At 41.3% G+C, this 23,649-nt stretch overlaps 1 protein-coding gene across 1 annotated transcript in view; it reads right to left on the bottom strand.

The window, feature by feature from the left end:
- TBC1D9 (TBC1 domain family member 9) overlaps positions 1-23,649 on the bottom strand; it is a 138,076-nt gene that overhangs the window by 49,652 nt on the left and 64,775 nt on the right. Inside the window, exons 3-7 of the mRNA XM_025386465.1 lie at positions 16,945-17,063; positions 9,710-9,938; positions 9,042-9,303; positions 6,994-7,201; positions 85-291 (exon numbers count right to left, since the gene is read on the bottom strand). Of these exons, the coding sequence (XP_025242250.1) occupies positions 85-291; positions 6,994-7,201; positions 9,042-9,303; positions 9,710-9,938; positions 16,945-17,063 (1,025 nt within the window). The remainder of the gene's footprint in view (positions 1-84; positions 292-6,993; positions 7,202-9,041; positions 9,304-9,709; positions 9,939-16,944; positions 17,064-23,649) is intronic.

A 23,649-nucleotide genomic window follows, 5' to 3' on the forward strand; every position in this document is an offset into this window, starting at 1 on the left:
TCAAACAAAATGGGCAAGGAAGTGAACACACTTGGGCACAGGAAGAGGATAAACCAAAAATGCTTTCAGGTGTCTTCCACAGACCTCATCATCTGAACTGTTGTAGCTTCCTGCAAACTCCTTGTCAGAATATATTTTGGAAGTAGTCTGTTGTAGGAAATCTGAGATCCTTTGCACTAGAAAGTCTCTATCTTTCAAGTTGGCAAATAGGAAGGTCATCCTGTTTCGGGTGCTGATGGATAAGGGACTGGGGAGCACACTGGAGCTGTCTGCCTTTTCTACAATTGTCACCTGAAAAGAAGTGGGAAACAAAGAGCATTATTTTCCAAGAATTACCCAACAGCAGCCTATGAGCAGCACTAAAGGAGGAAGGTGGCACTTTCACTGTTCTGTAGGAACCACCTATATTTTACTGAGGCAAAACTGAGACTCTTTGACTCTGTTCCAGTAAAATAAAACAGTTCAAAACAATCAAACTGGAGCTTATAGTAGAAACTGGAATTGTCTTGCTGGTTTTTCCAAATCAGTGGTTCAAAACTGGGACTCTTTTCCTCTCAGGAGACATCTGACAACATCTGGAGGCATTCTGGGTTGTCACAAGTGGAGGGAAACTACTGGCATCTGGTAGTAGAGTCCCAGGGATGCTGCTAAACATCCTACAGTACATAGGACAGCCCCTGCCATCCCACTCCACCCCCATCCTACGGTACGCAGGACAGCCCCTGCCATCCCACTCTACCTCCATCCTACGGTACGCAGGACAGCCCCTGCCATCCCACTCCACCCCAGAGAAAGCCTGTCCCAAAATGTCAATAGCTCCCAGGTTGAGAAACCTTGCTATAAAGGAATTATTTGATTTTCATTAAAATTTCATGGAGCTATAAGAGAGAAGGCTCCTAGCTGCTTCATCAGCCATAAGAGACAGAAAACAACCCAGGATACTGGTTCCTTTTGCCAAGCTTAATGTTGGAATGGTTTTCAAAACACCACCAGTCCTTCAAATGTTTCATTTAGACTCCAGGGCTTTTCATCCTTCACCTTTGACCACTGCAAAGTTTTAAAGGTTCTATTCTGAACAGACATGTAAAGAATGTAAACAGCTTAATTGCAACCCTATCTGAACTACCAGACCGTGTGTGTGCGCATGTGCACATGTGTGTGCCTACCACATTGGGGAAATGAAAGGAAAGGAAGACATCTGTTTTAGCTCTAAACTGAAGACATATATATGGGTGATTTATAATAGGATTTTCATAAACTGGAAACTGGGATAAATGTATCAAAACTTTTCTCTTTAGCACATTAGAAAACAAATCTCAAGGCAAGCACTAGAAAAATGGTTTACTTGCAGCAGCTCTGACAATATACTTAAAGCTAAGATTTTTTCCCCTTCTTCATTTCTGCCTGCAAGCAGTCTAGACAGGTTAAATTTTAAGCTGTTCATTAGCATTTTCATGTGAAATATTTTTCCTCCAAAGCACAACCTTAGAAACGTTTTCCCTACTGAAGACTAAGTAACCTGTTGAAGTTGTCTAAAAACTCCTGCATGCCTAAAAAAACAGGTCTGCTTGGGGTTCATAGAGGGAAAAAGTGTAGCGTCTGACTTCTGTTTTCAGAATATATATGTTACAGTATATACAAGATTCCCTTAATATCTATATTAAGTATACATATTAATATATGACATATATAATATACATTATATATTAAACATACATTATAGAATATTAAAATATATATTAAAGGAATCTTCTGAGACACCTGAAGTTGTACATAAGGATTTTCTTTCTAATGAAATAAATGCTAGATAACGGAGGGAAATACCTCCTTTTCATGAAAAGAATTTTCCCATAACACTTAAGGCATGTATTAAAGAATACTTATTTTTTAAAAATCCACAAAAGCCCCTCTTCTCACATCAAATTTTTACCAGCTCTTTTGGTCATGAGGTGTCTGGGATAAATGGAAAATGCCAAGGAGATGAAAGGTTAAATTATGTGTCTAAAACGCAGATAGCTATGTGAGTCTTGATAAAGTCAAAGTGAAAAACTCCTTCGTTTAGCTGGAGCATGTATCCAGCAACAACAAAGCTCCCACATAAAACACATAAATGCTCACACGGCTTACAAAACGTTTCTCACTGATAAATGAATTCTGGCAGAACTCTATCACAAAAGCTCCCCGCCACCAGGAAAGGAGAACAGTTACAGCCGAGTGTTCTACAATATAATGAGACATATTTTCATGATCAATTTGAGTCATAAAAGAGACTGCAACTTAATCAAGTCTTGATGTTTAATATGGAATACCGGAAAGTAATTTTTGAATGAAAACAAAGGCCGGACACGTGGCTCACGCCTGTAATCCCAGCACTTTGGGAGGCCTAAGCGGTCAAATCACTTGAGCTCAGGAGTTCAAGACCAGCCTGGCCAACATGATGAAATCCCGTCTCTACTAAAAATACAAAAATTAGCCATGAGTGGTGGCACATGCCTGTAATTCCAGCTACTCAGCTGGCTGAGGCAGGAGAATCGTTTGATCCCAGGAGGTGGAAGAGGAGGCTGCAGTGAGCCAAGATTGTGCCACTGCACTCTAGCTTGGATGACTGTGTGAGACCCTGTATCAAAAAAAAAAAAAAAAATTCCTTCTCTTGCTGGCTCAGTAATTTCTTCGAAATCTATAGCAACATGATCCTGGATAAATGCTTAGCATCTGTTGACTGGGTCTACCTAAAATCAGTATGTAGAATGTATGTTAAAAAAATCCAGCTGGCTAGGCGCAGTGGCTCATGCCTGTAATCCCAGCATTTTGGGAGGCCGAGGCGGGTGGATCATGAGGTCAGAAGATCGAGACCATCCTGGCTAACATGGTGAAACCCCTTCTCTACTAAAAATACAAAAAAATTAGCCGGGCGTGGTGGCAGGTGCCTGTAGTCCCAGCCACTCGGGAGGCTGAGGCAGGAGAATGGCGTGAACCCCGGAGGCGGAGCTTGCAGTGAGCTGAGATTGCGCCACTGCACTCCAGCCTGGGCGACAGAGCAAGACTGTCTCAAAAAAACAAAACAAAACAAAAACCTTCAGTCAATATTTCAGCTGATTTATTTAAAAAAATTAAGTGAAACAATTCTCGGTCTACACAATCCTAAAAGTGGACATTCCGTGTAGGATGTAATGTTCCCAGGGATGTCAAGCAGCCTGACTTGATTCTGAAAGGTACCCAGCTCACGTGGAGGGCACTCTCCACTCAGACCCCACGTGGATGGTGGAGACACCCCCATTGCTCTTCTGACACTATTGTTACCTAAAGGTAATAAAAATTACATTAAGTCTTTTGCTTCTTCCGTTAGTTGGGGTGGGGCTCTACCATTAATACATCTCAGTCATCAGTTCAAAGAAAAGGCACTGCTGTCTCACTGAGCGCTTCTTTAAAGCTGCGTCTTCCAACCACAACAAGCTTGATTTCTAAATTCTACCTCTGCAGATTGCCTCTCTTCTGATTTACCCTGAAATATAGTCATATTTATTATTATCTTTGCTCTACTAGAGAAAACTAGCAAGCAGAAGAGAGGGTGAGAATATTAATCACCATTCTCTCAATTCCTCCAAGATTTCACCAGTGTATTCTAAATCACACTAAAACGTAAACAGAGCAAGCTGGCTCCAACACCCTGGGGGTGGTGACCAGAAGGACCAGCAGGACAGCAGATGTCTTCATAGCAGCTTCCAGACCCTTTCTGCTCCTCATTTCCCTTTGGATAAACTTAGAGTGATGACTCATTCAGGTCATAAATAGCACATTCATGGTATTCTTAATCCCAGAATTGGTTTCCCTAGCCAGTACAGGTAATGCTGCTTTACTACATTTGGGTAGCACTTGATGAAGAAAATTACATTCAGAATTAGGTGAAGAAAATTATGTTTAGTAACATTCTATAGCAAAAACTACTAAGAAGGTAAATTTGGGCCGGGCGCGGTCGCTCACGCCTGTAGTCCCAGCACTTTGGGAGGCTGAGGTGGGCGGATCACAAGGTCAGGAGATTGAGACCATCCTGGCTAACATGGTGAAAAACCCCGTCTCTACTAAAAATACAAAAAATTAGCCGGGCATGGTGGCAGGTGCCTATAGTCCCAGCTACTTGGGAGGCTGTGGCAGGAGAATGGCGTGAACCCGGGAGGCAGAGCTTGCCGTGAGCCGAGATTGCGCCTGCACTCCAGCCTGGGCGACAGAGGGAGACTCCGTCTCAAACAAACAAAAAAAGAAGGTAAATTTGGTAGAAAAACTTACAAAATACATTTCACAGTCAAATGTAAAACTGTTACATTTTTCCTGTCAGAATTTACCCACAACATATCTTGGCCTCAAATGTGTTATAACTCCAGTTAGTTGACCTTATGATAAGGAGAACTAGATTTGTCAGTTGCCTAACATTTTTCATTCTTTCTGATTCACAGTTTGACTTCTGTTTGCAATTTATAACTTAAGGAAAATTATATCTATGTTTGGGAGAAAACTAGAAGCAACGAAAAGGTCCAATCATAGGTAACTGAATGAATAGATTATGTATATACTTTATGGAATAAACTGCAGGATTTAAAATTTAATTGTGATATGGATGTCATGGTGTATGCCTGTAATCTCAGCTACTCATAGGACTAAGGCAGGAGGCTCATTTGAGCCTAGGAGTTGTCTAGTCTGTGTAACAGAGCAAGGCCCCCTATCTCTTAAAAAAATTACATTGTAGAAGAATATATATACATACAAATATTTATATATTTATTTAAAAATGTGTATATATATATATATATATGTAATCTTTTATTTCTTACAGATAAGGTCTTGCTCTGTCACCCAGGCTGGAATGCAGTGCTTGGATCATAGCTCACTGTGATCTCAAACTCCTGGGTTCAAGTGTTCCTCCCACTTCAGCCTCCCAAGTAGCTAGGACTACAGGCACACATCACCATCCCCAGCTACTTTTTTAAAAGTTTTAATTTTTTGTAGAGATGGGACCTTGCTCTGTTGCCTAGGCTGGTCTTTGAACTCCCGGCCTCAAGCAGTCCTCCTGCCCCGGCTTCTCAAAGTTCTGGGATTACAGGTATGAGCCATCACATCTGGCCTATAGAAGAATATTTAATGATTTGAAGGACACTTTAAGATATACTCAATGTTAAAGGAAATAAGTAAAAATAAAAATTCCCTATGAAGTTTTACCTCTAAATTACATAAACGACATATACACAGCAATGCAGAGAAAAAACTAGAAAGCTGTGTAATAGAATGTTAACAGTGGTCCTCTCTGAATAGGGGAACTAGGGGGGACTTTTTTCTTTTTATTTGTCTGTACTTTTACAAATTCTGGGATAAAGACATATGACTCTTAAAACAAGAAAATAAGAAGAAACTACACCTAATTAAAAAAAAGAAAAAGAAAAAGAAGGCAGAGAGAAACCTGAATCCTTTGCTAAAGGGATGTAAGCAAGGGGACAATCCTGATCAAATATCCGAAGCTTCCGGCCACCTTAGCTTCCCTAAAGGACCAGGGTAGGTTGGAAGAGGTCAGGTTAGAAACTGCAGGGCTGCTGGCCCCTGCATTGCCCTTTCTCTGATAGCCTAACCTGGGGTCTTTGTCAACTGCAGGCCTCATGGCAAAGCTTCCAGACAAGTACCAGAGTAAGCTATCATCCTGGAGTTAGGATGGAAGCCACCTCCACCCCAGAACGATAATAATGTTTCTTAGACTTTACTGTGCATAAGAATTGGCCTGTAAATTTATTAAAGCTTGCAGAGATACAGATTCAGAAGACCTGGGATGGACTCAGGGAGCTACCATTGTGAGCAGCAGCACGATGGTTCTAACACAGGAAATCAGCGGAGCAGAGCCGAACAAACATATGGCTTTCTGACTCACAACCTAGACTGTCTCCTTTAGACCAGGGCGCCCTCAGACTGTGAGCCAGGTACAGTAAACACGTTTCCTAGTTTCTATATTTGATGCTTTGATATCTTGGGAGCCTTGCTGACCCTGGAGGGATTACCCTTCCCAGAGCTAGCCAATTTCTAGAAAATTGCTTTCAAAGCAAATCAACCAACCTGGAGCCCACACCTCAACCACTTCCTTTACTGAATGCTCACACTCAAGACTACTATTTCCCTGCCCTTTTTAACCCAGGGACAATTAGGGACATCCCCTATGCCCCAGAGCCCACCAAAATCGTTCCAACTATCCAAGCCTAAGCCTGTTTACTCAGTGTGGCCCATTTCTTCCCTTGAAATCCCATAAAGGATCTTGCCCACATTTTCTTTCCCTCTTGCCTCCTCTGACCGTGGTGCTTCCACGTGTGGCCCAGCACATAGAGCGGCATGCCCTTGCCTCTCGGGATCTGTGTATAAAACAAGCTATTTCTACAGCACTCACCCCCTGATTGTTGGCCTCATCAAGTCTGAATTGTAATAAAACCTACATTTAGGCCAGGCACAGTGGCTCATGTTTGTAATCCCAGCACTTTGGGAGGCCAAGGTGGGTGGATCACCTGAGGCCAGGGGTTCAAGACCAGCCTGTCCAACATGGTGAAACTCTGTCTCTACTAAAAATACAAAAATTAGCTGGGCATGGTGGCAGGCGCCTGCAATTCCAGCTACTCAGGAGGCTGAGGCAGGAGAATCACTTGAACCTGGGGGGTGGAGGTTGCAGTGAGCTGAGATCATGCCACTGCTCTCCAGCCTGGGTGACAGAGTGAGACTGTCTCTAATAAAATAAAATAAAAACAAAACCTACATTAAAAAACTCCATGCTGCTTCTGGAAGAAGAGATCTCATAGGTCCCAGAGTCACAGCAGTGACAACAAATGATAAAGAGTGCAGCTGCCACCAAAGACACACGAACATTCTCCTGTGTTCAAAAGCCAACCAATTGTTGGTGGAAAATTACTCCTGGTTCACCCAGAAAAGTATTACAAATGAAACTTAAAATATCAATTTTTATCAGATACTTACCTCACGGAGAGGGATAATGAGGCTACATAAGTTCTCCTCCTTGCTGGTAAAACAGATGTAATTTGTGGACACAAACATCTGCCCCAAAATGTGCATTTTGTTAAATGGAGTCCAGAGGGTGCAGTCTGTGTGGCCATCTAATTTTTCATCTTTGGGAAGCCGGAAAAGTGCACGGTATCTCTCACTCTTTGCCCTGGCATCAAGATCACTAGAAAGCAATAATTATTATTCACATAAGAAAAATGTTTCCATACCTTCTAAATTATGCAGCAGTGGAAGTTCCCCCAGCCCATTATTCCCCTACTCAATCTTGCTAGGCTCATCCCCGCCTTCTCAGCTTTCTTTATACTGGAGTTAACCCCAACCTAATGACCCAAAAGCATCATAAAATTATCTTACCATATTTCAGTCCCTTGCATAGTCACTTACCATCAATGTCTGTAAATGTTAAACAATCATAGCAAAAATAAGCCTCAACAGGAAACTCCTCCTCTTTCTAAAGAAATGCAATACATTCTAAAGAGGTCACTGCATTTCCTCTTATCCAAGCACTTTGTCGGGGGACCTTATCTTTTAAGACCTAATGAGAATGCAAACCAGCCATATGAATCCACCGGGCCTCACTGTTCACCCCAGATCAATAACAAAACTGCATGAAAAGACACAGAAACAACTCACCTTGGGCAACTATGGCTTCTGACCTTAGCTGGGTCTTCTGTTAACTAGTATCTTGTCTCTAATGAGTTCTTTGTTCTTGCTTATCATGTCAGTTATTTAAACCTCTCCCCTCAAGTTTCTACCTGACATCAGGCTCTTGATGGTCTAGTTTCTGACTTCATAGAGCAAAGGGCCATGATGCAGAAGCTCCCTCCAATTCCCTCCCTTCTGTCTCCAAAGTCACCTCCATCCTTACCTACTGTTACTTCCTCTCTGTTCCAAAGGAAGAGGTAGTATATCAGGACACACAAACATCCTTTCCATGCTTTCTCTACAAAATATCACTTTTTAAATTATCAATTTTCTTACAGCTTTATCTCTATGTCCCTTCCTGTCCCCACACCTACCCTCACCAAAATACTCTTCTCATCTGCCTCCTTCATTTGATTCTATGTCCAATCTTTTTCATTCTAAAAAAAAAGCAATCCTCCCCTCCTTTACCACTGAATTTCTTGAAAAAGAAGTCTGTATTTGCCTAATTCCCTTTCCTTGTCTTTTTTTATTTGATCCGCTGCAGTAGCAGCATCTATCTTACACTGCTCTTTTGAAACATGTCTCAAATCACCAAGGATATCTTAATTACAAAGAACTCTGGTCAGATTTCAACTACCAAATGTACATTAATGATTTCCAATTTCGTATATCTTACTGGACTGATCTCCAATTAGATGAGCTACAGGCACCTCAATTCAACATAATCAAAACTGACCTATAGTATCCCTTGGACATGCTCTTCCTTCTCTCATTCCCTGTGTTGACGAAGGGTAATTCCAGGCACACAGGGCATCAACTTTCTATCACCCTCTCTCTAGCTCTGCTCTCACATTCAGACTTTGAGGCTTCTCTGCAGCCTCTCCTCATCCCATGCCCTGCCACCTCCTAGCCATGTGACAAAGTTACTTCGCTCTGTGTTTTCCCTTGTGCTTCCCCCATCATCATCTTCCCTCTGGCTGAAATATCCAGGTATGGATAGGTACCTGCACAGGTAACTTCTGTCACCTCTTCAGAGCCCAGCTCAAAGCACCCTCCAGTGAGAGGCCTTTCTTACACACTCTTCCCCACCTGGGCTGAGGCTAACACTCCCCATGTGTACACCCACAGCACTCTGTTCATAGGACCAGAAGAGTGCCTGCTGCCTTGTGTTGGAGCAGGTCATGTCTGTCTCACTTTCTGAACAGGTAGCACCTCAGCTAGTCTTTTTCAGTTTTGTATCTATACACAGAAAAGTGTTCAGAACCCTTGAAGTTGGTCAGAAAAGGTTACACTGAATAAATGAATGGGTGAGTTTCTCATTTCTAAAGTCTGGAAGACTCAATGTCTCCATCACACACCGTTTTAGAGCAGACACTTTTTTAGGAGATTTCCTTTTGAGTTTGGGCAGGGATCTATCTTGTTCAAATCCCTCGTTGTCTAAGAGTTGCCTCATGGCTATGTTGGCGAGCTGCTCCATTAACTTGAAGGTCTCGTTGATGTTGAGGAATACAGAGAAGAAATGCTCACTGGACCGTGTGCTCACTTTGATCACATCAGGCAGAAGCAGAGTGGCATTCTTCTCGAGTTGAGTGATGTCTACCCACCGGATGACCAGTTTTGCTGAGCACAAGGAACAAACCTGGGTCAACATCTGATTCCTGAAAATCCTTTCAAGATACTGCAGTCTCACAACCCCACTCCCCCATCCCACTGAACTCCTTTGAATTTATAATACCATATTTGTTCTGCTTGTTTAAGAGGTAAATCTGAGCCATGTGAATTCTGAGGTCAGAATTATAGATTTAATCCAGGTCTACTTAATTAATTACACCTTTAGTGAATCTTTATTATTTAGTGACCATTTTGAACTGAAAAATAATTAAATTCACTTAAGTAGTAAAAAAAAATTAGTATTGACTTAGTTATAACTATAGATTTATTTCTGATATTTTGATGCAGTTTATGAGTTCAGGGCAAACCTCAGCAGACTTTCCAAAGTTTCCTACTGAAATTTGAGATGACTTACCTTCCCTTCCCATAAGAAAAGAATAAAAGCAAAGGTGGTTAATGCTGAGGTACATCCAGCCCTGACGGGGGACCTTCCCCTTCCAGTAGCTGCAAGAGTAATAGTTGACAAGTTTCTCTTCCTCCGGCATCCCAAACAGCCTGTGAAATTTCACAATGGCTTCTTTAAACTTCTCTGTGTCATCATCTTCCTTTACATCATTGATTTTGTTGTATTCTGCAATGATGCCCTAATAAGGGACAAAACACAAAGCACACAATGGGTATTAATACGACTAGAGATGTAACATATTCCAGAAGAAAACATTTCTAAGGCTAGAATTAAAAAAAAAAAATGAGGAATGCTCTTCAATGGCAACCCCCAAATTCTAAGCCAATTAACAAGTAGTATTTGTGTACTAAAATATTTTCACATAATATAGATTTTATTATACTTTTATTGGTGCTAATTTTGTTAAGTTTACTAGGAATGAAGCCTATAGTTTTACTTTACAAATGAAGAGATACAAAGATTTTGCTAGTCCTAGTGTTTTTACTGAGCTTATTATGGTAGAGTTGTCTCAAAAGTCAACTTCTGCCTTTCTCCAAGATCGATAAAAATTCATCATGAATGAGCAAGCGAGGAAAGAAAGACCAAACACGTCACTCACTGACACTCAGCTCCACACTCACTGTCTCAGGGCCATGAATAACACTGGGGACCTATACGGAAAAACAAGTAATCATCTGAGCAGAAAAGGGGTAGATATGAGAGCAAAAATTATATTAGACACAGGACTTTTGGACAGTTAGACAGGAAATGAAACATCTGCCTAGCAAGTGACCAGGTTAATCTACCATTCAATCATTATAATAACTTGAGAAGCCATTTCACTGTTACCTAGTTCCTCTGTAATTCCCTGAAAATTGGCTTCTACATATATCTTGACAGAAAATATTCCCTTGAAATCCACCTTTGACTTTGTAATCCTCAAATTCCTCCCGTCTCATCTTCATTTTCTCTGATCTCAAGGTAGAACTGAAAATGCATGATCTTTAGAGCATGTAAGTCTTGGGTTCGTGTTCCCACTGCATCACTCTGTAGCTGTGTAGCCTTGGCCAACATCTCAGATTCTCATTGACATGACTAAGCCCTCTGTAGCCCAAGGACAGAAAATTGCAATTGCCTCCTCATACCTAGAATTCCTGCTTTTCGGCTTTTAAAGCTTCTAGTGCATCCTTGATGCTCCCTAAAAATTTGTCTTCCTAAAATGGATTTGACCACCAAAATCCTGAGCGGTTTCCAACCACAACCAGTATAAAGTCCGAAAATCTAGGTCATTACACTTTGTTTGTTTTAATGTTTTACTTTTAATTTTTATTGCAGACTGGCTGCTCCTTGTGAAGCAGAGTAACCCACAGGCAATGTGCCCAGAGTAGCCTAAATCCATGTACATTTTTGGATCCAACCAATGCTGCAACTTTTTCTCATTGTACTACATCTGACCCAAATGTCCCATTAGGAACTGTGCTCCAGCCAGCCTGAGGCACCCTTGGGGCCTGAACATGTCATTTCTGTACTTTCCCACCTTCCTGCCTGTGGTCCTCCCATTCTACATGCCTAAAATCTGGAATCAGACTGTTCTGTTTTATGAATCCTACCAAGTCCCAAAGTCTCCTGTGAGCCTTTTCTCAACTATCATTCTTTTCCCCCCACATGATGTTGCTTCTCTCTGCATTATGTATTGAAATCATTTCCTGAGTCTTATTTCCACTGCAGACCTTTTACCCTGTTGCTAGTAGTTGTGATGCTGCCGAGTGGATGGCAGGAGAAAGGGCTTCAGTCTTCTGTAATCTCCGTCACTGCTCAATTTTAGTTAAAAGGATAGAATAGGCCGGGCGCGGTGGCTCAATCCCAGCACTTTGGGAGGCCGAGACGGGTGGATCACGAGGTCAGGAGATCGAGACCATCCTGACTAACATGGTGAAACCCCGTCTCTATTAAAAAATACAAAAAACTAGCCGGGTGAGGTGGCCCGCGCCTGTAGTCCCAGCTACTCGGGAGGCTGAGGCAGGAGAATGGCATGAACCCGGGAGGCGGAGCTTGCAGTGAGCTGAGATCCGGCCACTGCACTCCAGACTGGGTGACAGAGCGAGACTCCATCTCAAAAAAAAAAAAAAAAAAAAAAAGGGATAGAATAGCTCCTTCCCAGGTTCTACAGGTCTTTCTACAGGTTTCACATAATATAAAATAAGTCATTCCAGTTCTAGGCAACAGCTTCTTATGACTTTGGAAAATCCTATTATATCAGATGTTCAATACAAATTTAAATATGCAAAAGAACATTGACGGGTAATTTACAGAAAGGAGAAATTTAACTTAGCAAACATGTTGTTTACTTAGTAAACAACAACTGTAACAGCAAATGGTGGGCTTACTATGCAAGCACAGCCCCAAGACAAGTCTTCATCCTATTCTAAGAAAACCATCCCAAAGTCCCTCTACACAGTCCAGGAATTACTATACAATAGCTTCTCAGATGGCATCCTGACAATACTCTCCACACTCTAATTTACTTCATATGGCCACTTTTCTGAAACAGAGATCTGACTATAGCATTCCCACCTTAAAATCTTCCACAGGCTCTCAGTGAAAGAGAAAAGAAGTCTGCACTGAATCTTAACCCATAAAATCTGCTCTCAACCTTCCCAAGTCAACCTTTCCAGGTCCAGCATAAATACCACCTTCCCTGTGAAACCAGCCCAATTCCAAATGGGTTCTACGCATTCTCACGTCTATGCTGTCTTAATTTACATGCTGGCAGAAAATAGCGTGTTTATGTGTCCTTCTACCACTAAATATGAATTCCAGAGATAAAAAGAGTGTCTTGATCATTTTAATCACCAATATCTAGCACCTAAAAGATGTTCAAAATTATTAAATGAATCCATGTTGTTTTTCCAAATTAAAAGATACCTTAAGGGGCCATATCTTAGTCTTTATTGTATAATCCAGCGTCATAGATTTCTAAATCTAAAATTGTTTTGGAGTTAGCAATGCCTGAGAAATTAGGTACCAAGTTGCTAACTTCTGTTCCTCGGTCATACTGGAGGGCATTAAGGATAGCAATAGAAGTAGCAGTGTGCTTCCCTGGAAAAATATCTAAAATAAGGATATTTTCCTCTAATTACTATTGATATCACTCCACCAAGAGAACAAAGACATTAAGCTCAATGAAGGCCAGGAGGGAGCTCAATTTTGGACTCAGACCATTCTAGGGACAAACAGGCATCGGTAGTGTTACTTTAAGAAATTCAGACAACCGAAGGCAGCATGAGGGCATGGGACCTGTGGGTGGGAAGGAGAAGTCAACTCAGAAGGGAAGAGGGATGAAAAATGCCCTTCGCAGTTGGCAAACACACCGATGGCCTATGTGACATTTCAAAGTTGTCAGTGCCTTTAGAAAAGGATCAAAAAACATCTACAAATGAAAGATTAAATAAATGAATGAGTACATAAAAATAACTGAATGAGAACCCGCTAACAGAAAGCAGCAGCTGGGCCTCCAGGGAATCATCAAAGGCTAACAACTCAGGGTAAGCCTGCAAACCCTCAAGAGGGCTAACATGCTATTCTCCTGGGTCGCTGCAGTAGCACTCTTATCTAAAGTCAAAATGAGCAGAATTTGAGAATGAGTGACACATAACAAACCAAATGAAAGCTACACATTTTGAGCAGAACTATGCTATCTAAAGATCTATTAATACCACATTTCTAGAATGCTCACTGAGTTTTTTTTTTTTTTTTTTTTTGAGATGGAGTTTTGCCCTTGTTGCCCAGGCTGGAGGGCAATAGCTTGATCTCAGCTCACTGCAACCTCCACCTCCTCGCCTCCTAGGTTCAAGCGATTCTCCTGCCTCAGCCTCCCGAGTACCTAGGATTATGGGCATGCACCACCACGCCTGGCTAATTTTTTTTGTATTTTTAGTAGAGATGGGGTTTCTGCATGTTGGTCAGGCTGGTCTCGAACTCCTGACCTCAGGTGATCTGCCCACCGTGGCCTCCTAAAAATGCTAGGATTACAGGCAAGAGCCACCGCGCCCAGCCCGCTCATCAAAATTTTAAAGAGAAAATGCTTTTATATATGAGTAAATACAGCCAAGAACCATCACTCAGAAACACTCCAGGGTCTAATATACTAGTATCAACAGACAAGGCCTTGCCAGCTCATTTCAACAGTGAGGCTAATAGTCTCCACAAGGCTAATATCCCAACTTTCTCAACTCTAAGAAAGAAAATAATCCAGAATGTAGAACCTTTTCTTAGTTGGCTATAATTTTTTAGCCAGGTAGACTAGAATATGGAACAAAGGATAGAATAGCTCCTTCCCAGGTTCTACAGGTCTTTCTACAGGTTTCACATAATATAAAATAGGTCATTCCAGTTCTAGGCAACAGCTTCTTATGACTTTGGAAAATCCTATTATATCAGATATTCAATACAAATTTAAATATGCAAAAGAACATTGATAGGTAATTTACAGAGAGGAGAAATTTAACTTAGCAAACATGAAAAACTATTCAACCCCATAATAACCAAAGACAAAACTAAAACATTAAGGCCTTAACTTCTACCTATTATATTTGAAAAACAATTTAAACAACCAAAATGCTGAAAGCAAGCAACGGTGTAATCACACAGAGATTTTAATATACTGACAATATCTACTAAGGTCTATTAAAAATACTTAAACTACTTAACCCATTCATTCAAATTTTGTAATCTATCCCAAAGGGGGAAAAACACAGCCTGTGGGTAAAGTTATACTGTTTGAACAAAAGTATTAACTGGAGTTTTATTTGTACCTGCCATCCACTAGTCTAGAAGCTAAGGTGACTTCTAGAAAGACAGAAATGGTAAAGTCAATTATGAAATAATAACTAAAAATTATATAACAATATTGTAGATACTGATCAAGAAAAAAAGAAGAGAACAAAATTATATGTACATGAGACTACTATTATGACAATATGCATATTAGAAGTGGGGAGCCCAGGCATGGTGGCTCAGGCCTGTACTTCCATCACTTTGGGAAGGTGAGGTGGGTGGATTGCTTGAGCCTAGGAGTTCAAGACCAGCCTGGGCAACGTAGTGAGACTCTGTCACTAATAAAAAAAATAAAACAAATAGTTAAGAAAAAGGGGGTCGGGTTAGAAATACACAAAATGCTACATAAGTTGTTTGGATTAAGGTTGCATCTGTAGTTAACTATTACATTTATAATTTATAAAAGTTAATTAGGTCTTAAAACAAATAACTTTGTTGGTTCCCTTGATTATTGGACAATATGTGAAAGCTTAAACCATTCATTTGCACATGAATGACATTCTTTCACACATAACTGCATTAATAGCAAATCACTCCTCATAATTGGTTTCAGGGGAATTAAATCTGACATTTTTGGTATAATACAAACAAAAAGGAAAATGCCTGTTTGACATAATTGGTCCTTGTTTGTTTTACTTATTTCTCCCGGCTATTGTCACTTCTAAGCTTTAGTGTCTTCCTACAGCTCTTTTTTTCTCTTTTTGAGACAGAGTCTCACTCTGTTGCTGGAGTGAGTGATGCAATCATGGCTCACTGCAGTCTTGATCTCCTGAGGCAGGGGAATCGCTTGAACCCAGGAGGCAGAGGTTGCAGTGAGCAGAGATCGCACCACTGCACTCTAGCCTGGGCAACGAGAGCGAAACTCTGTCTCAATAAATAAATAAATAAATGGGGACTATGACAAGGACAAAGGAGGCAATTTGTAGGGGCTCCCTCTAAATCTGGGATAGTGTGAGCACCAAAATAATTAAGTCCAGTAATGAAACCTAAAAAACTGGAAAATATAGGAATCCATGAGTCCATATCAGTCATCAGTAAATAATAAATAAATGGAGGGAAGGCTCTTACTTATAGTAGAACAATAGTTGCCAAATGGTAAATGTGGGAGAGGCCTGGAATTGGACAAGCATTATTTTATAAAATTACCATCTTGTCAACTATCACAGTAGACTGGTTCAGATGAAAAATCATCAATGGATCGATCCTAAATCAAGAGGGAAATTTTGACAAGGAGTGATATATTTGTGTGGCCTGAAAATATTTTCTTACAGAAAACTGTTTATTATCTGCAAAGTCAAAATTAGTAACTCTACAGTGAAGAAATTGGATATAACACCTTGGGCTTATAATGCCAAAGAGGGGTAAATGAGTGTCATGTGCCTCAAGAAATAATACCTTGAGGAGGACACAGGATCACCTATACAGTATTCCATCCAGGAATGCAACATCTGAATTGATTCATGATATCTGATGAAATGCATAATGAAAACATTCTAGTAAAAAATACCAGAATTTTATACTTTAAAAACCTCAGTGTCATACAAGACAAGGAAAGGCTATGGAAATATTCCAGGCTGAAGGAGACTAAAAAATGAAAACTAAATGCAATGTCTTCCTAGATTATAACCTGTACTGGAGTGGGAGTAGGGAAGGCTATAAAGGGCATTAAGTGGGCCAGTTAATGAAATTAAAATCTGTGTCAAATATTCTAGTATTAATGTTAAACGTACATATAATGTTAAATACTGCAGGTGATAAATGTAGTGTTGTCATTTAACAGAACATCCTGCATGTTCTCATTCACATGTGGGAGCTTAAAAACTTGGTCACATGGAGACAGAGTAGAATGATAGATTCCAGAGGCTAGGAAAGTTGTGAAGGTGGGAAGGGGAACAAAGAGGCTGGTGAATGGTACAAACTTACAGTTAGACAGAAGAAATAAGTTCTAATGTTTCATAGTGACTAGGTGACTATAGTTAGCAACAATATATTGTCTATTTCAAAGTAGCTAGAAGAGAGGACTTGAAATGTTACCAACACATAGAAATAATAAATACTCCAGATGATGAATACCCCAAATACTTTGACTTGATCATTCCACATTCTATGATGTAAAAAACACTTACATGTACCCCATAAATATGTAAAATATCATGTAGCAATAAAAGAAAAAAAAAAGAATAGCCCTATTCTTAGAAAATACACACTGAAGGAGGCAAACACACACAACAAAGCAAATGGTGTAAAATGTTATCAGGTGAATTTGGGTAAAGGGATACAGGTATGTTTTATTCAATTCTTATTTTTACAACATTTCTATAAATTTGAAATTATTTCCAATTAAAAAGGTTTTTCTTTTATCCCACTACCTGTATTTTTCCTCTCACGAATGTGGTGATATCATTCTCATTTTCAAAGATGGAGAGTGTCTGCAAGAGATTTTGCTCAAGCCATTCCCAGTGTTCAGTGATTTCTTTCCTGGAACCACCTGTACAAATGAAAATAATAATTCATGTCAGATTTCATGCCAAAGATATTTTAAAAACCAGGCTCACTTTGTCAATATAGTCTATACCATCAAAGGAGACTATCGGACCAAGAGCTCTGCCTTTAAATGCTTTCTCTCCTCCAGAGGAGACACACACACAAGACATTTAAGGATGTGGAAACGCAAGAGTAATATTATAATCAAGTTGTGTTATAATCAAGTTTGATTAGGTGAGTGCAGAGGCTTTGAGGACACTGTTTCAGATCAGAAGGCAGCAACACTTCTCAAATTCACTTTTCTAGACTAGAGTTTAGCACATCCCTCCCCTTTCCTCCCTTCTAGAATTTGCACTTTACAGAGTAACATAGATCTTATGATACCAGGTTACAGTTGTTAAGCTGCAACAATATGAGATCTTTGGTATGCCACTGGAGAACTGATATAACCACCTTCTATAATGGCCAAAAAATTACTCTCACTCACTTCAATTATGAATGAGATGTGAAAATGGACTATCACTAGGGAATAGCAGCCTGGCTCTCATTAGCACGGTTGCCTTGAAATGTAATGGGATGAGGTCATCCTTGTAGCCTCAACCAAGTCACCACATTTTGGTCAATAATAAGAAGCATTTAAGATACCTCTTCTGGCAACCTCCAAACTTAAACAATCAGCTTTGCAGCATATGTAATCACTACTCTGTTTTTGTTCACAGCTGCAGGGCATAACAGGTATGCCATCAGGGTGGGGGTATAAAGATACTGGACTAAATTCCCCTAGTGATTGTTAATGATCTTATAGAAAAATGGCTTTTTATAATTTGTCCATATATCATATATATGTGTGTGTATGTGTGTCATATATATATGTGTGTGTGTATATATATAGTATGCACTGCTCATTCCAGAACTAAAGAAGGATTTTGTGATTCCATTGATTCACCCCTCAGGATTCTCCTTCGATTTCCAAGTTATATTCTACTTGATTTCTTTAAAGTGCCTTTTCTCTCTGTTCTTTGTCAGTGAGATCTCAGAATCTGATTCTTGACAAAGAAAGACAGGAGACACAGTGTATCTGCAATTATACTCAGAACTGTGGCAGAACTAAAATCTCTGAGAGAATGAGAGAAAGAAATTCATGAGAGAGAGAGAATGACAAATTTCAGATACACTGAGGAAAGGCAAAACAAAACCCACATTTACTTTCTTTTACTTTGAGACTAAACATTAAAATTGCCTACAAGGGATGCTTATGTGAAGAATAAAAAGCAGGTATCGGCTGAGTGCACTGGCTCATGCCTGTAATCCTGGCACTTCGGGAGGCTAAAGCAGGAGGATCACTAGAGCCCAGGAGTTCAAGACCAGCCTGGGTAACATGGGGGGACCCAGTCTCTACAAATAATAATAAGAAAAATTAGTCAGACGTGGTGGTGTGTGCCTGTATTCCAGCTACTTGGGAGGCGGAGGTGAGAGGTCCACATGAACCTAGGAAGTTGAGGTTGCAGTGAGCCATGATCACACCACAGTACTCCAGCTTTGACGGTGACACATTGAGACCCTGTCTAAAAGAAAAAAAAAAGCAGGTCTCTTAGTGGAGAAGAGTCCAGTGAAAACACTGAAGAATACATTGCTCCTCCTCTTGGGTATTTTCCATACTTGCTCTTTCAGGGCCATAGATTACCACATGTAAAAGTAGTGGGATAACTGTCCTACAATGTCATGGCAAGACTCTGAAATCAGGACACCCGGGTACCCCCTCCTCCTTTGCCAACAGTCAGCTGGGTGGCTTTAGACAGGTGCTTAATCTCTGTCTCAAATTCTGTAAAATTGAGATCAGTTAAAAACACAAAACTGGCTGGGGGCAGTGGCACACTCCTCTCATCCCAGTGCTTTGGGAGGTGAGGGGATCACTTGAGGCCAGGAGTTTGAGACCAGCCTGGGGAACACAGTGAGACCCTCATCTCTACAAAAAATGAAAAAATTAGCCGGGAGTGGTGGCACACACCCGTAGCTCCTAGCTACACCAGAGGCTGATGTGGGAGGACAGTTTGAATCCAAGAGTTTGAGGCTGCCGTGAGCCATGATGGTGACACTGCACTTCAGCCTGGGCAACAGGGTGAGACCCTGTGGAGAGAGAGAGACTCCAACAAAACAACCACCACCACCTTTACCCATCTCAGAGAAATACTGTGAAAATCACAAGGGCTAATGTCTGTAGATACATTGTGGACAGTAAAAATACTGTTCAAATGCAAAGTACAATGCCTATTTGAAATATTTAGGGAATGAGTCATTTTGGAGTTTGAGTGCTTTAAAATATTTTAAACTTAAAAATTTTAAATACTAACTGGAATATTTTTTCAGACATACAGAGAGCTTCCTTGTCTGTAACCAGGTCATTACCATCACCAGCTGTGACATGTGGCAGACACAGAGAGAGCCCTGTGCAGAATAAAGGCCAGCCACGAATCCTCCACCCGGCTCTTCCATCTGTGCTTGTTGGCACTGTCAGATGGACTGCACCTTAGGACAGAGATATTCCTGGGAACCACAGGACTGACTTCTGCAGACCCAGGAGGCATAATTCGTCTCTGTTTTGCCTCTCATCTGTCCCTGCCTACACTGATCACAGATGTGCCTTGTAGAGTCTGAGCCTTGGCTCAGCCAGGATAATCTGGCTCTTGACTGGTATCTCACTATGCTCTGCGCTTTACCAAGTTATCACACCAGGTACTTTACTTTCAGAATCCCATGGAATCCAACACTATTCCTTGGTTGTCATGGACAGAAAAGCTCCCATCAGCCACAAGACCTATCAGTTTTGCACACGCTGCTTTCAAAGCTTCCCTTCCTCCTTCCTTCCCCCCTTCCCTTCCCCCTTCCCCCTTCCCTTCCCTTCCCCCTTCCCTTCCCTTCCCCCTTCCCTTCCCTTCCTCCTTTTCCCCTTTGCCCTTCCCTTCCCCCTTTCCCCCTTTGCCCTTCCCTTCCCCCTTTCCCCCTTTCCCCCTTTTCCTTTCCCTTCTCCCTTTTCCCTTCCCTTCTCCCTTTTCGTTTCTCTTCCTCCTTCCTCCCCTTCCCCCTTCCACCCTCCCCTTCCCCTTTCCTCTCTTCTCTTCCCTCCCCCTTCCCCCCCCTTCCCCCTTCCTCCCCTCCCTTCCCCCCGCCTCCCTTCCCTTCCCCCTCCCTTCCTCCTCCCTTCTCTCTCCTTTCCCTTCCCTTCCCTCCCCTCCCCTTCTTCCCTTTTTTTTTTTTTGGCGGGGGACAGAGTCACGCTCTGTTGCCCAGGCTAGAGTACAGTGGCATGATCTTGGCTCACTGCATCCTCAACCTCCTGGGGCTCAGGAGATCCTATCACCTCAGCCTCCCTAGTAGCTAGGACTACTGGTGCATCTCACCACACCCCGCTAATTGTTTTTATATTTTTAGTGGGTCTCAAACTCCTGGCCTCAAGCAATCCGCCAGCCTTGGCCTCCTGAAGTGCTGGGATTACAGGCATGAGCCACCGTGCCTGGCCTGTGTGCTTTATGCATAAAGAAAGGATGAAGGTTTCTTTATGCACACATTTCTATATGTACATCCCTACCACACACACACACTTCCATAGCAGAAATGGTATATGCCCATATGAATGCACTCATTCACTAAACATCTGCTTGTACCTCTAACCTTCACTGACATTATATGAAGGTCCACATGGCTAATGTATCTTTCCCACTCCATCTTCAAATAGTCATCTGAGTAATCTTGCACTGAAGTTCAGGTTTACTATCATTGTTTCCCCATCTGTTGCCTCCGCTGCTGCCCCAGGATCTGCTGTTCCACACTGCCCACTGTGCATCATTTCCATAATCCCCACCATCCACCTCCAACATTGTTTTCACCACTAGCTCTTTTCTCTACTGCTCACTATGAGGTAGGTAATGCCTACATGTCTATCTTCCTTTACCAGCACTAGCCCCAAACCTATTGCTTCTGCTTGTACTGTTTTTGTTCTGTCCTCTGTCGCCTGTCCTTCCTCCCATACTTGTGTCACATGAAAAGGATGGCCTTTTGGAGTCATCACCAGCCACTCGCTACTCCCATGTACTGGAACCATAAGTCCCAGGATCTTCAAGCCTTTCAGCGTGCTCAGTGCTTTGTGGCTGTTTCAGTACTGCCAAAAGAGGTTTTGGAGGTTTCTTCTGGCTACATCCAAGCCTAAGAAGTTTCAGAAGACTGGATTCTATGACCAGTGTAGCAGGAACTCTAAAAATAAAGGTCCTGGTGTGATGACTTGGTAAAGGACAGAGCATGGTGAGAGCACAACTCAAGAGTCAGAAGAACTTTGTGTATCATTATATGAACCCATTATCATCACATGCTATTTTAGAAACGAAAAAAGACAAACACCATCAGTAAACAGCAGCTTTAGGAATTGAACTATGGATTCCTGTCTAGACCCAACAGATACTTTCTGCGGAGAATAATGTCAAAGTATGTTTTTAAATTTATATTTACTGCACAAATGCACCATATTCTCTGAACGCTTTCCTAAATGTACAAAGAAGCAGTGAGGACAGGTTTTCCAGCTCCAGGTTCTGGTCACTAAAACTATGAGGATCCCTAAAGCCAGGACTGAATTCACCACTATCGTCTGAAGATGCCAATCCAGTAAAAATACTTTTGGAAGCAGGTGGCCACTTCTGTCACTTCTCGCCCCAGATAAAAGGGTCCAAGTTACCTCTCAGCAATATCAGAGCAAATGCCACTTTTTCTGGACCACTCCTTAGTAACCTGTGAGACTCCAAAGGAAACGTGTTTGAATCCCAAATGTTGCTTATAAATGGCTCTTCCATTTCTCAAGTAAGTAAGTATACGTGCTGCAATAATTCAAGTCTAAGAACTTGTTGTTAAAATGAGATAGTATGAAGCTCCTTTGTCATGACCCTGACAAGGAACTAATCTGTTTATCCAGCAGCTTGAAGAAACTGTGTTAGGACACTCAGAAGAGAAAGAAATGGCTTGGCTGTAGATTTTCTGGACAGGCCCCATTTACAGAGATGCAGCAGGAAAAACAAGCTGACCTGACTGTGTAATCAGCTGGAATAACAAAGAACCCTGAGGTTGGGTATGAGAATCCTTCAGGAAATGCAAGTTAAAGCATTCTGCTGTGGCTAAAAACTAGAATGCTTGATAGGCTTAAGGTTTAGACATTGATTTCTAAAAAATAAGAATCTTCATCATTTAGAGTAGTTTTTAGGGTAATGGCCAGAGGCCCTAAATACACACCTGGGCAAACTTTTTAATGTTGTCTGCAATGAAGAAAAATACGAAATCATCCTAGTCTAATTATTCATCTAGTTTGAAATCTATCTTAAAGTCATGAAGTGTACTTGAAATAAATAGAAGATGGACCTCCAAAATGATTCCATCACATCTGGCCTCTGAGGATTAAGAACAAAGGTTTAAGGCTCCATTGATAGATATTCGGCAGATATTTTTCGCATGATGCATGATTCATAATACATTTTTTTTCTTTCTATCTCCTAGGAATAATACATTTTGTTTCTGGGACTACAGATCTTGAGAAAAACCTGTACTGTAGAATAACTAAAATGGTAAATTCTCATTGATCATAAGTGTATGTACGCACATGTGTAGGTACACTTGTATGTGCATATAAAAATGAAAACCACTCATCACATAGCAGAAAACAAAACCAAAAACCCAATAAGCCTCCAAAGGATTAAAAAGCAACTGACCTAGTATTTGAGACGGAGTCTCGCTCTGTCGCCCAGGCTGGAGTGCAGTGGCGCGATCTCGGCTCACTGCAAGCTCCGCCTCCCGGGTTCACGCCATTCTCCTGCCTCAGCCTCCCGAGTAGCTGGGACTACAGGCGCCCACAACCGCGCCCGGCTAATTTTCTGTATTTTTAGTAGAGACGGGGTTTCACCGTGGTCTCGATCTCCTGACCTTGTGATCCGCCCGCCTCGGCCTCCCAAAGTGCTGGGATTACAGGCGTGAGCCACCGCGCCCGGCCTAGTATTTTCAGATTCAGAGCAGGCTATGTGGATCACCGAGCTCACATGAATAGCACTTGAAGCTAATTAAATAAAGGGAACCAAATGAAGAAATCATCTGTATTATGGCCTTTTCCAATATAATCTTATCCACAAAGATGATAATTTTGAAGTTTCCATATCAAATGAAGGCAAGAGTATTACTCCACACAGAGGAGCAACATTTAACTTGTCCCTGTTTTAAACAAGCCACCTTGTACTTTCTACACCCAGAAAAATTGCAAACTTATATTCAGAGAGGGCAAAAGACAAAACCCAAAAATAACATGGTGATTTGAAACATTTTTAGAAAAAATGAAAATATACTTTCTCAAAATCCGCATCTAACTAAAGTTATAATTATAATTAGGTTAAGTAAGATGATAATGATAATGCCCTCTATTATTTGTGCTTACCAAGAATAGGCATCACACTTAACTACTAAAATGTCAAACAGGCCGGGCACGGTGGCTCACACCTGTAATCCCAGCACTTTGAGGGGCCAAGGCAGGTGAATCACTTGAGCCTAGGAGTTCGAGACCAGCATGG

This window comes from Theropithecus gelada, chromosome 5 (genome assembly GCF_003255815.1).
Source record: "Theropithecus gelada isolate Dixy chromosome 5, Tgel_1.0, whole genome shotgun sequence".
Classification (NCBI taxonomy): Eukaryota; Metazoa; Chordata; class Mammalia; order Primates; family Cercopithecidae; genus Theropithecus; species Theropithecus gelada.